Raw genomic sequence first — 13,119 nt, 5'->3', positions numbered from 1 at the left:
TCCTAAGTCTAATCAAGTGTTTAGTATCTACGTCAATATCAGTTACCTTAAAATTAACAGGAACCTCCCGAACGTTGGCAGCCTCTGCTTGGTTGATAGCCTGCTGGATCACCTCCAGCGAACGATCAATATCAGCAGAAGTTTCCGGGTGTTGATCATAGTCGATGTTGCTGTCGACCACTTGCTGAAACTGCTGCCAGTCAACGTTGTGGTAATCTTTCGGGTTGGTTGCCGCTGCGGAGTAACGGAAGCTCCAACCTCCACAACCACCGGATAGTGATCAGAACTCAACTCTTCAAACACCTCAGGATGAGCCACGTTCTCAGCCATATTGGTAATGAAGAAGTCGATGATTGAGTGATTCCCAGACCGAGCCACCCTCGTTGGACGATCCGGACTCACAACGTTGTAGTATCCGTTTTGCAGATCGTTGTGCAGAATCACTCCGTTCCGATTCCTCCTGCTGTTGCCCCAAACTTCATGCTTCGCGTTGAGGTCACCAGCAATGATGTACTTTGCGCTCCGCCGTGTCAGCTTCTGGATATCGCTCTTCAGTTTTGCTGCTGAACCATCTCTGGAATTCACCTGACGTGGGCAGTATGCAGCAATGAAGAGTACTGGACCAACCGAAGTGGGAATTTCCACTCCAACGGCCTCGATGATGTCCAGCTTAAAGTGTGGCAGCCGGCGTGGCTTGAGATCACGATGAACAGCGACAAGCACACCTCCTCCTCCAGATGTGGTCCTGTCGAGCTGCGTCGCGATCTTGTCGTTTTGCAGATAAACTTTTTCACCGGGCTTCAGATGAGTTTCCGTGATGGCAGCTACGTCGATCTCCTTCTCGCGAAGAAAATCCACCAGCTCTAAATTCTTCCTCCTAATGGAGCAAGCGTTCCAATTCAGCAGCTTGAGAGACCTACGATCCATACTGGATGACGAACGAGGTCAGCACTTCAATCTGCTGGGTCTTGGTTTTGCATCCACGCAGTGCAGCGGACATCTGTTTGAAAATATTGAGGAGTTCGGTTGAGGTGTAAAGATCATTACCATTTTCCTCAACTGCTGGTTCTTGGGTTGGTCTTGGCTCCTGGCTGAAGCCCGGTGGTGGCGGTCTCGGCTCCTGGCTGGAACCCGGCCGTGGATGATTCATCTCAGCTCTCTTCCTGGGATCCAACGGCAACGGTGCCAAGTTCGGGACCTGGCGTCGCGGTTGAAGAGGTGGAAAATGTTGCTCCACCAGGGCTGGAGGAGTTCTACGACGCTGAGGCTGATTCTTCGTCGATGCTTGCTGCCGAATTTTCACGAACTCAGCTCTCTTGGGGCACTTTCGGTCGGTTGACGAGTGCTCACCGTTGCAGTTGAGGCACTTCACCAGCGAATCTTGGATGCACTGGGATGTGATGTGCGCATCGGTACCACATTTGGCGCAACGACGCTTCAGGTGGCAGTTCTTACCTCCGTGCCCGAAACCCAGGCAGTTGAAGCATTGTGTGACGTCACGGTGCACTGGTCGGTATCGCTCCCACGACACGATAATGTTGAAAACCGCTCGAATTGCCTTCAGCTCAGGAAGCGTCGTCGATCCCTTAGCCAAATGCAGCAGGTAGAGCTGGTCACGGTACTTGATGTCTTTGTTGCGTCGGCTCATTTTGTGCACGGCCAACACATCCAGTTTCAAAACATTTAGCTCGGCAGCTAATTCCTCCACTGGCATGTCGTACAGACCTCGACGATTTTGTACGGCTTATCCATGACGACATCATGGGTAAAGTACTCCGCCTCGTTTTCGGTCAAGTAATCCTTGACCAGTTGATAGTGCTGCCTGGATTGCACCAGCACCTTAAATCCGTCCTGACACAGACGAATGTTGCCTTGGACTTTCCCAGACTTGATGAGTTCAACCAGCCCCGCACGAAAGTCGATCGTTGCTGCTGATTGCCTCACATAAAAGGAGGCAGTTTCTCCTTTCGCTGTTTCACTTCATTCTCCTTTGCTTCCGCTACCTGGTCCTCGTCAGGCAGTCCAGCAAACTTGTTGTTCTTCAAAAGCTGCTCCTCGTGCGATGAAGAGTTCTCCTCCTCCTCATCCATCGGTACAGTACCGTCGCTCTTTTTCGTCTTTTTGCTGTTCGATGTCACTTCCAAAAGCACCTTCCTTTTGGAAATCCCCGGTTTTTGGCCATCAGTTGAGGCCTCAACCTTCCTTTTGGAAATTCCCACTTTTTTGCCTGCTTGAGCCGCAGGTAGGGCGATATTGCCGGCGTTTAATGCAATTTTCTAATCTACATTGACCCAGAGAGGTCATTTTTTCATTTAGAACTAAATTTTTTATTTTTTAGAGTGTAACAATGTTCTACAAAGTTGTAGAGCAGACAATTACCCCCCTCGACTTTGGCCAGCGTCGTGGGACATAAACTTCAAAAAAATATTTGCAATGGCCCAATTTGCCTAATAAAATTTGTTGCCTTTGGAAAAAAGTTTGTAAAGATTTTTTTTGGTTTTATTTCGTTGTTTAGGCTGGTACAAATTTTATTTAAAGTTTTTGTCCCCCCCCCCTTCAATGTCGGCCCGAAAAATCAGGGGGCGAAAAAAATATTTTTTCAAAAAACTTCAATATTTTTATGAATATTTAAGTGCAATTAATTAAAATCAATTTAAAATGAATTCCCCTGCGTTTAGAATCATTTCTAGCATGTTTGGGTTGATTTAAAAATCTTTTGAATTTTTGAAAATTTTCGATGTCTACTATCGCTAAAGTTTTTTTTTCGCTAAAATTTTTGTTTTCGTCAAATTTAACATTTTTTGAAAACTTATTATTTTAAATATTTGTTTTTTTTTATATTGCAAGATTTTTGCTCATTGCAGAGTATTATTTCTTTTCTATAGAATTCCAGTTTGTAAGATGAATTTTTTGTGACATAAGTTTGGGGGATTAAACCTAGAAAGGGGGTGTGAGAAGGGGGTGGGGAGGGTGACACTGGGCAGCCCGCCCCGGGTAACACCCGGCCTTAGTACGCCTCTGACTAATATATATATATATATATATATATATATATATATATATATATATATATATATACAGCAATTCCATTTGAAAAGAGCCTAAACCAAAAAAGTTCTCCGATCGGGCTCAAAATTTTCTGGGGTTCCTTGGCCAAAATAATTAGACCCGTATTTTTTGTTTGGCCATTAGGTGGCCTACATCGTGCTAGGGTGGTTCAAAAATGGCAATTTTCGTCATTTTTCGCAAAAACCACTTTTTCTAAAATCATATCTCCGCGCCATTTCATCCGATTTTAGCTGTCTTAGACGCAAAGAAAGGTGATGAGTTTGGCTATTTGGGAAAAATGGTAAAGTTCCAAAATCTAGCTTAACTATTGAAAAGTCGTATGAAAACTTAAAATGGCGTTTTGACCGTGTCTGGACCAAAGAGCCTATGTCTGAAAATATTTTTATCGGATTCCTCGGAAAATTTCACATAACATATCAAAAAATTGGCGATGTCGAATCGTACGTTTTGGAGATACGATTTTTTGAAAATAAAAACTGCGTTTTTCGACGCGCCACGCGCAAAAACGGGAAAATGACGAAATCGGCAAAAAATCAACTTTTTTCACTAAAACTGCGATAACTTTAAAATTTCAGCGATGACCTATACATGTCTGGGTACCAAAATTTTCGTAATTGAGAGACGCAACTTTTGGTACCATAACATCTATAAGTCATCGCTGAAATTTTAAAGTTATCGCAGTTTTAGTGAAAAAGTTGATTTTGCCGATTTCGTCATTTTCCCGCGTGGCGCGTTTTTTTTTCAAAAATCGTATCTCCAAAACGTACGGTTCGACATCGCCAATTTTTGATATGTTATGTGAAATTTTCGAGGAATCCGATAAAAATTTTCAGACATAGGCTCTTTGGTCAAGACACGCCGATTTTCATACGACTTTTTCAATAGTTAAGCTAGATTTTGAACTTTACCATTTTTCCCAAATAGCCAAACTCATGCGTCTAAGACAGCTAAAATCGGATGAAATGGCGCGGAGATATGATTTTTAGAAAAAGTGGTTTTTGCGAAAATTTTTGAACCACCTAGCACGATGTAGGCCACCTAATGGCCAAACAAAACGGGTCTAATTATTTTGGCCAAGGAACCCGAGCCGATCGGAGAACTTTTTGGTTTAGGCTCTTTTCAAATGGAATTGCTGTATATATATATATATATATATATATATATATATATATATATATATATATATATATATATATATATATATATATATATATATATATATATATATATATATATATATATATATATATATATATGGCTTCATCTATAAAGTACGTCACGCTAAAATCAGCCAAAATTTACCCCCTCCCCCTTTGTCACACTTTTCCTATACTTATAACATGCAATGTCACACTTGCTCAGACCCCCCCCCCCTAGAGCGTGACATACTTTATGGATGACGCCTATACAGCAATTCCCCACGAAAACAGCATGGAAAAAACAAAAGTGCTCGGATCGGGCTCAAATTTTTCTAGGGGTTTCCTGGCCGAAATGATTAGACCCGTATTTTTTGTTTGGCTATTAGGGTGACCGACGCCGTGTTGGGGTGGCCTGAAAAATGGCAATTTTCGTCGATTTTCGCAAAAACCACTATTTTTCGAAAAATCATAACTCCTCGCCATTTTAATCGATTTCAATTGTCTTATACGCAAATGAAAGGTGATAAGGTGGCCTTTCAAAGAAAAATAGTAAGAAGGTTCAAAAATCGAGCTTAACATATAAAAAGGGCGTTTCATACTTTAAAACGCCATTTTGACGGTGTCTGGACCAAAGAGCCTATGTCTGGAAATATTTTTATCGGATTCCCATGACATTTTTACATATCATACAAAAAAATGGGAGGAGTTCATTAACAGGATTCAAAGATATGATTTTTTGAAAATAAAATCCGCGTTTTACGACACGCCGCGCGCAAAAACTGGAGAATGACGAAATCGGCAAAAAAAATCAACTTTTTTCACTAAAACTGCAATAACTTTAAAATTTAAGCGATAATCTATAGATGTTTGGGTACCAAAATTTTTGTAATTAAAAGTCGCAACGGTACCCAGACATGTATAGGTCATCGCTGAAATTTTAAAGTTATCGCAGTTTAAGTGGAAAAAGGTGATTTTTTGCCGATTTCGTCAAAAAGAAAAAAGTGGTTTTTGCGAAAGTCGATGAAAAAGGCCATTTTTCAGACCACCCTAACACGGCGTAGGTCACCCTAATAGCCAAACAAATTAATTATTTCGGCCAGGGAACCCCCCAAAAAAATTCAGCCCGATCCGAGCTCTTTTGTTTTTTTTCCATGCTGTTTTCGTGGGGAATTGCTGTAATATACAAGCCTAACCCGAAAAACTTCGTTCTGCCTTTATTCCGTGTTGAATTAATTCGCGTTCGAACAATACCGTCGATTTTTTTTTGTATGTATAGATAAATCAATCGTATTTATTTGTATTTTTGAAGATAAACTCCCTCTAACCCTTCCTCCCCCCCTTCCAAAAAGTCTCCAATAATCCGGGGGCAAGATTTAATTCAGAAGACCTCTACATTTTTAAAAATATAGAAGTTTAGAAAAACGTTTAAATCACCATTCCATAGCTGCTTTTCAATACCGTCATCAGGGGTGACATCGTGTCTGGGGGTGAGATTTGGTCACCCCCCCCCCCCCAGACACAATGTCACCCCTGATGACGGTATTTGTGTATTTAGGCTCACGTCGAAAGTCTTGTTTTTTTTAATGTTTTTATTTTTAATTCGACCTTATGTTTTTCGACCTTTTGACATACATTCGAAAGATAAGCTTGATCATCTTAAACCTGGTTTGAAAAAGTTTTTGATAAAATATTATAGGGGTAATTCTCTACCAACTCACACGAAATCGGGAAAAGTTGCCCCGACCCCTCTTCGATTTGCGTGAAACTTTGTCCTGAGGGGTAACTTTTGTCCCTGATCACGAATTCGAGGTCCTTTTTTTAATATCTCGTGACGGAGGGGCGGTACAACTCCTTCCATTTTTGAACATGCGAAAAAAGAGGTGTTTTTCAATAATTTGCAGCCTGAAACGGTGATGAGATAGAAATTTGGTGTCAAAGGGACTTTTATGTAAAATTAGACGCCCGATTTGATGGCGTACTCAGAATTCCGAAAAACGCATTTTTCATCGAAAAAAACACTAAAAATGTTTTAAAAATTCTCCCATTTTCCGTTACTCGACTGTAATTTTTTTTTGAACATGTCATTTTATGGGAAATTTAATATACTTTTCGAATCTACATTGACCCAGAAGGGTCATTTTTTCATCTAGAACAAAAATTTTCATTTAAAAATACGTTTTTTTCGGAATTCTGAGTATGACAACAAATCGGGCGTCTAATTTTACATAAAAGTCCCTTTGACACCAAATTTCTATCTCATCACCGTTTCAGGCTACAAATTATTGAAAAACACCTCTTTTTTCGCATGTTCGAAAATGGAAGGGGTCGTACCGCCCCTCCGTCACGAGATATCAAAAAACGGACCTCGGTTTCGTGATCAAAGACAAAAGTTACCCCTTAGGACAAAGTTTCACGCAAATCGAAGAGGGGTCGGGGCAACTGCTGTGTGAGTTGGCGGAGAATTACCCATAGACATCTTTACCTTCTCCTTAACGTTCAATTTATCTCCAAACGCAATAGCAACAGTGACTGCAATGCGCACAATTATGCACACATAAATGCATCCAACGCCAATCGACACAATGTGAGGGTCCAGTTCACGAATCTAAAAATATTTTTATTTATCATATATAAAGGCAAGAGCTTTTATAGATTGTTGCAAAATATGAATATCTTTGAGAAAAATGGAAGAATCAACCGTCTAGGATATAATATATGGGTCATTCCTTCCCAAGTGGCCACGCGTCCAACATCGACCTTCACCAAATCTGCTCATATTTGGCATGGGGGTTGTTTTTGCCTCAAAAACAAAGAATCCCAAGTTTGGTGACATTTGGTCCACCCCCGCGCCCGTGGCACCCCCCCTCTTTTTCTGAGATTTTTGAAAAACCTCATTTTTAAAATGCATTTTGCTAAGAGAAAAGTTTACAAAAAGTGAACTTTTGGGTATGCAAATTTGAAGATTTTTTGACGTAGAATCGAATGGCGTACTCAAAATTTACTTACAGTGTTGCCAGATATGAAAATTTTGCGCTTTTAGTTTTAAAATGCATTTTTAACCTTTTAGACGAGCACTTACGGGAAAACTGACAGTTGCATTCGATTGCTGAGAGTTTTTTACATTAAATTCAATCAAAACCTCAGGGTAAATTGAATATTTCTTGAGATATCACATTTTTAAGTTGGAAAGCTCTGTATTGCATAGCAAATGTTTTGCTTAACCATAAATTTTCAACAGTACATTGCATAGTAGGCCTTGAAATTTGATTTTTTTTTTCAATTTCTTAACGGAAGCAAGTGAATGTTCCAAAATTTAATTTATGTATGTATGTATTTGTGTATGTATGTTGGGGTGGGTACGTTTTTCAAAAAGTTCTCGGATCAAGTTTTAGTATGGAGACTTTCATGCCAAATATCAGCTCATTTGGTTGTAAACTGGCTGGTCTGGAGAACACTTTTCCCGAAGAGAGCATATGGATTCGTTGTCCCTTGACCTGGCGCATCGGCAAACAATCCGATGTCTCCGGAATCAACGGTTTTCCCTCAAAAAGCATCAAATTTTCCTTAGCATGCTATGAAAGCTTGATGAACACCGCGACGCCATACGTCAGGTAGCTACCACGTGGGTGAGAAACGGCTGGAATATTCAATTGCAAACCTTCTTTTATCTAGAAAATGATCATTTCGAGAAATCCTGATATTATTTAGACGAATTCAGAATCTTTGCTTAGCAAATTTGTATTTTTTTTGCAAATATTTCAACCACGTGGTAGCTACCTGACGTATGGCGTCGCGGTGTTAATCAAGCTTTCATAGCATGCTAAGAAAAATTTGATGCTTTTTGAAGGAAAACCGTTGATTCCGGAGACATCGGATTGTTTGCCGATGCGCCAGGTCTAGGGACAACGAATCCATATGCTCTCTTCGGGAAAAGTGTTCTCCAGACCATTTCCTATAGGCCTGACCATACCAGAAGTTGGCGCGTGATTTTGCCAGACCTGTAGGAGCGTTTGAACAAAAAGTTCCAATTTCCCATAGTAATTCCCATGTAAACTTTAACCCTGATGCGCGCAGCCACTTTACAACCAAATGAGCTGATATTTGGCATGAAAGTCCCTATGGGCATGCCCTACAAGGGGAACCATACTAAAACTTGATCCGAGAACTTTTTGAAAAACGTACCCACCCTAATGTATGTATTGTATGTATGCATTTAAGAAATATGGATATAAGAAAATGACAAAAATTTTAATTTCGAGCGCTTCAACAGAAATTTTCTAGTTTTAAGGCCCCAGAAGCTAGCCCGATAATATGAGCCCATTTGGTTAATGTTTAGTGGGTCCATACATACATACATACAATACATACATACAATATATACATACAATACATACATACATAAATTCAATTTTGGAACATTCACTTGCTTCCGTTAAGAAATTGAAAAAAAAAATCAAATTTCAAGGCCTACTATGCAATGTACTGTTGAAAATTTATGGTAAAGTAAAACATTTGCTATGCAATACAGAGCTTTCCAACTTAAAAATGTGATATCTCAAGAAATATTCAATTTACCCTGAGGTTTTGATTGAATTTAATGCAAAAAAAACTCTCAGCAATCGAATGCAACTGTCAGTTTTCCCGTAAGTGCTCGTCCAAAGGGTTAAAAATGCATTTTAAAACTTAAAGCGCAAAATTTTCATATCTCGCAACACTACGCCATTCGATTCTACGTCAAAAAATCTTCAAATATGCATACCCAACAGTTCACTTTTTGTAAACTTAGCAAAATGCATTTTTAAAAATGAGGTTTTTCAAAAATCTCAGAAAAAGAGGGGGGTGCCACGGGCGCGGGGGTGGACCAAATGTCACCAAACTTGGGATTCTTTGTTTTTGGGGCAAAAACAACCCCCATGCCAAATATGAGCAGATTTGGTGAAGGTCGATGTTGGACGCGTGGTCACTTGGGAAGGAATGACCCATATCCTAAGACATATATTATAAAACATGATTACCTTGATTGAAGCACCAGTTATTCCGAAAAGAATTGGCTCAAAAATCATCCAAAATATCTCAAACGCTGTTGAAACTGGATTATCCTCCAGGTCCCATCCATCTCCGCACCAGAAATAGGATGACGTAAAAGCAGCAAATACAACAGCTAGTGGTCCAGCACCTTCGAAGTGTACTTTTTCGCTTCCAAACACAGCCAGCAGTCCTCCTCCAAACAGCATCAAGGTACGTATAGGAACTACATAGGCATCTCCTTTTTCCGGGATATACTTACACAACGCACCCCAAAAGACTCCAAATCCAAGCCCACCAAACACGCAGACTGGAGCTTGAGCTATTTGAAAAGCGAGTCCTTGTTTTGTGAACATTATACTGGAAATAATACCAAATACAGCAACAGATGCAGCATCGTCGATGCCAGCTACGGCGATTATCAGAGTGGGGATTCCTTTCGCAACCCCGTAGCCTTTTGTTCTCAGTCTGAATAAACATGGGACGACCACAGCTGGTGAAACAGCAGCTATAATTGAGCCCAGCATCATGCTCCACATCCACGGGAGATCAAGAAGAAAGTGCGTTAGGACACCTGTAACAAAAAATCAAAATGTTTCGGTTATTCAAACCTGCAAAAAAACATTAAAATATCTGTAGCTCTAGCCGGGACGTTGCTGGAAGTAATCCAGATAAATCCTTTTATAACAACGTAGTGTCTCGGCTAGAGTCTTGCTTGCATTTATTTATGATTGTTTACACACCAATGAGTACAAACTCGCATGTCCAAGGTATAAGTCCTAATTTTAGGATGGTGACGTACACTTTTTTGAATGCGTGAGGGTCCATCTCCAATCCAGCACGGGTCAAAATGATTACCAGTGCAATCTTCCGAAGTTCGGCGGTTACTTTCGTGAAATCGCCATCTAAGTTGACCCATCCTACGTTCTGAAAATAACAAAATAAAATATAAGGTAAGATGTCGGTTGTTTGCTTTTTATTTTAAATCCAGCAAACAATTTTTTTGTTTGCATTTTTTTACCTGAAACAGTAAGCCAACTAGAAGCATTCCTATCAGCCTTGGTAATGTTGTGAGTGATATCAGGAACCCTCCAAAGTTTGCTGCAACTGTGAGCACTACCAGCTGGAATAGTTGACCACCTGGGGCGGCGGAATCTCCAATTATGACATATGCTGTTACCCATAATAGCACACCTATAAAACACTTAACAGTTACTATATAGGTCTTTAATTTAACTCTTTAGCAATCAATTTGAGCTAAACGGTTTAAGGGGTTAGATACATGTAGAAAATCTCAATGTTTCATATTTTCGAACATTTATTAAATCCTTTAAAAAGATGAATTCCAATCACTCCTGAAAGATTCATGAAGATATGTCATGATTTAAGTGAGTAGAAGACGATTTAAGTTTAAAGTTCTGCCATGCGCAAAGCGGACTGTCAAACTTTGTGAGCGTTTTTCTCGAAACAACGAATTGATTTACTGGTGCCACGATATCTCGAGATTGGATGGACCGAATTGGCTGAAATTTGGGGTGAAGACTCTCAAGACATATCTCGTGTGCATGACGAAGCCCGATTTTGAAATTTAGCTTTTTAAAAAATATAAAAATAAAAAACGCACAATTTTTTATATGAAAAACACAAAAATATTTTTATCTTTTTTTGAAATTAACTTTTTTTAAATCGGCCTTCGTCATGCACACAGGACTGTTTTAATGAGTCTTCACAAAATTTTGAGCCAATTTTGTCGAAGCAGTGTTGAGATATCGTGGCACCCGTTTTTTTTTAAACTGCTGATTTAAAACAGCTATATCTCGGCAATGATGCAACCAAATGTCTTCAAATTTATGTTGATAATAGTTAAAAATGTTTATGTTAATGTCCTTAAAACAAAATAAAAAAAAAGTTTGAGTGTGTGCCAATACCAACCCTTGACATTTTTGCCGATATACATGTGTGTAACCCCTTAAGGAAAATTCAACAATCAATGGGTTTATTTTCATCCTGTCTAAAATCTTAGTTTTGTTTGTAAAAAAATTATAACATTTGGTAATGTTTGTTTTGTAGGCGAATGTTTCTAGGTTTATTATTTTTGATTTTTTTTTAAATTAAATATGTCTTTATTGAACTTTCTTATAATAATTACATTTCATTTACATTCTAAGTGGTAAGGCAACATGCTCTTCATCTTTGTTATATTTTTCGTTTTCTTATTAACTGTTCACATTCATTTATTCACTTCAAATTGTTTTACATTTTTGCATTGAATCGAATACATTTGGATAAAAAGAAAAAAAAATCACTTTAACAACTAATCCTAACTTAAAACTAAGAAAACAAATTCAATGAAATATTCAAAATCACTAGAACGAGTAAACTACGAACTGTATTTTAAGATAAATCCTCCAAGCGTTCTACTTGTTCCGCACGAGTTTTGCAACCACGCAGTGTTGTTGTCATCTCGATGAAAATGTTCAGAAGTTCTTGTGGTGAAAACAGGTCACTTCTGAGCAATTCTCTACCAAAACCGGAAATGGATTTTATTTGTATTTTTTGATTTGGCTCAAACTTTGTGGGGGCCTTCCCTATGACCAAATATGCTATTTTGTGTCATTGGTTCACCCATACAAGTCTCCATACAATTTTGGCAGCTGTCCATACAAAAATGGTATGTAAATATTCAAACAGCTGTAACTTTTGAGTGAGTTTTCTGATCAATTTGGTGTCTTTGGCAGTTGTAGGTATTGTTGAGGACTTTTGAGAAAAAATAGGTACACGGAATTTTTTTTTGCAGATTTTTTTATCAACTTTTTTTTTACTAAAACTCAATTTCCCAAAATACGTATTTTTTGATTTTCGAGATTTTTTGATATGTTTTAGGGGACAAAAATCCGCAACTTTTGAGCTATAGAGAAACATGGTCAAAAAATCTGCCGCCGAGTTATGAATTTTTGAAAAAATAGTGATTTTTGGAAAAAATCGAAGTTTTATGCAAAAACAAGTTTGACATTACTTTTTAATGCAAAATTGAATTTGCAATCGAAAAGTACTTTACAGATTTTTTGATAAAGGGCTCCGTTTTCAAGATATAGCCACCGAAAGTTTGATTTTAGCGAAATATTTGCAGTTTTTCAATATGCTTAATTTGCTATAAAATTGTCTAAGAGACATTGAAGATTGAACCTCGGGTTGCTGAGATAGAGTCGCTTTAAGAAAAAGAAACACGAAAATTGAAGTTTTCTAAATCTCACCAAAACAACCCACCTTTTTCTAATGACGATATCTCAGCAATTAATGGTCCGATTTTCAATGTTAATATATGAAATATATTGAAATTCGTGAAATTTTTCGATCTTTTCAAAAAAAATATTTTGATATTTTTTAAATCAAGACTAACATTTTAAAAGGGCCGAATATTGAATATTACGCCCATTTAAAATGCTAATCTTGATTTAAAAATTTTCGAAATATTTTTTTCGAAAAGATCGGAAAATTTCACGAATGTTTCATACATTAACATTGAAAATCGGACCATGAATTGCTGAGATATCGTCTTTAGAAAATGGTGGGCTGATTGGGTGAGACTAAGAAAACTTCAATTTTCGTGTTTCTTTTTCTTTAAGCCGCTGTATTTCAGCAACCAGAGGTCCAATCTTCAATGTCTCTTAGACAATTTTATAGCAAATTTTCTGAACTCGCAGGATGCACAACGACTCTTGATGAAACAGTTCCTTCCATCATGCCCAAACTGCAAACAGTTCGAACACTGTGTCACGTCACGGTGCACTGGACGATAACGTTCCCAAGTCACGATGATGTTGAAAATTGCCCGAACTGCTTTCAGCTCAGACAGCGTTGTCGATCCTTTCTCGAGATGAACCAG

General features: G+C 38.6%; 1 protein-coding gene across 2 annotated transcripts in view; it reads right to left on the bottom strand.

Moving 5' to 3' along the window:
• LOC6042603 (sodium/hydrogen exchanger 9B2) overlaps positions 1-13,119 on the bottom strand; it is a 51,937-nt gene that overhangs the window by 6,265 nt on the left and 32,553 nt on the right. For both annotated transcript variants that reach the window (XM_038252863.1, XM_038252864.1), the window contains 4 exons: positions 10,255-10,427; positions 9,977-10,160; positions 9,224-9,807; positions 6,691-6,813 (listed from right to left, as the gene is read on the bottom strand). In XM_038252863.1, coding sequence (XP_038108791.1) covers positions 6,691-6,813; positions 9,224-9,807; positions 9,977-10,160; positions 10,255-10,427 — 1,064 coding nt within the window. The remainder of the gene's footprint in view (positions 1-6,690; positions 6,814-9,223; positions 9,808-9,976; positions 10,161-10,254; positions 10,428-13,119) is intronic.

Source organism: Culex quinquefasciatus, chromosome 2, assembly GCF_015732765.1.
Source record: "Culex quinquefasciatus strain JHB chromosome 2, VPISU_Cqui_1.0_pri_paternal, whole genome shotgun sequence".
In the NCBI taxonomy this organism is placed as follows: domain Eukaryota; kingdom Metazoa; phylum Arthropoda; class Insecta; order Diptera; family Culicidae; genus Culex; species Culex quinquefasciatus.
This window is presented reverse-complemented; position numbering and strand designations above follow the sequence as displayed.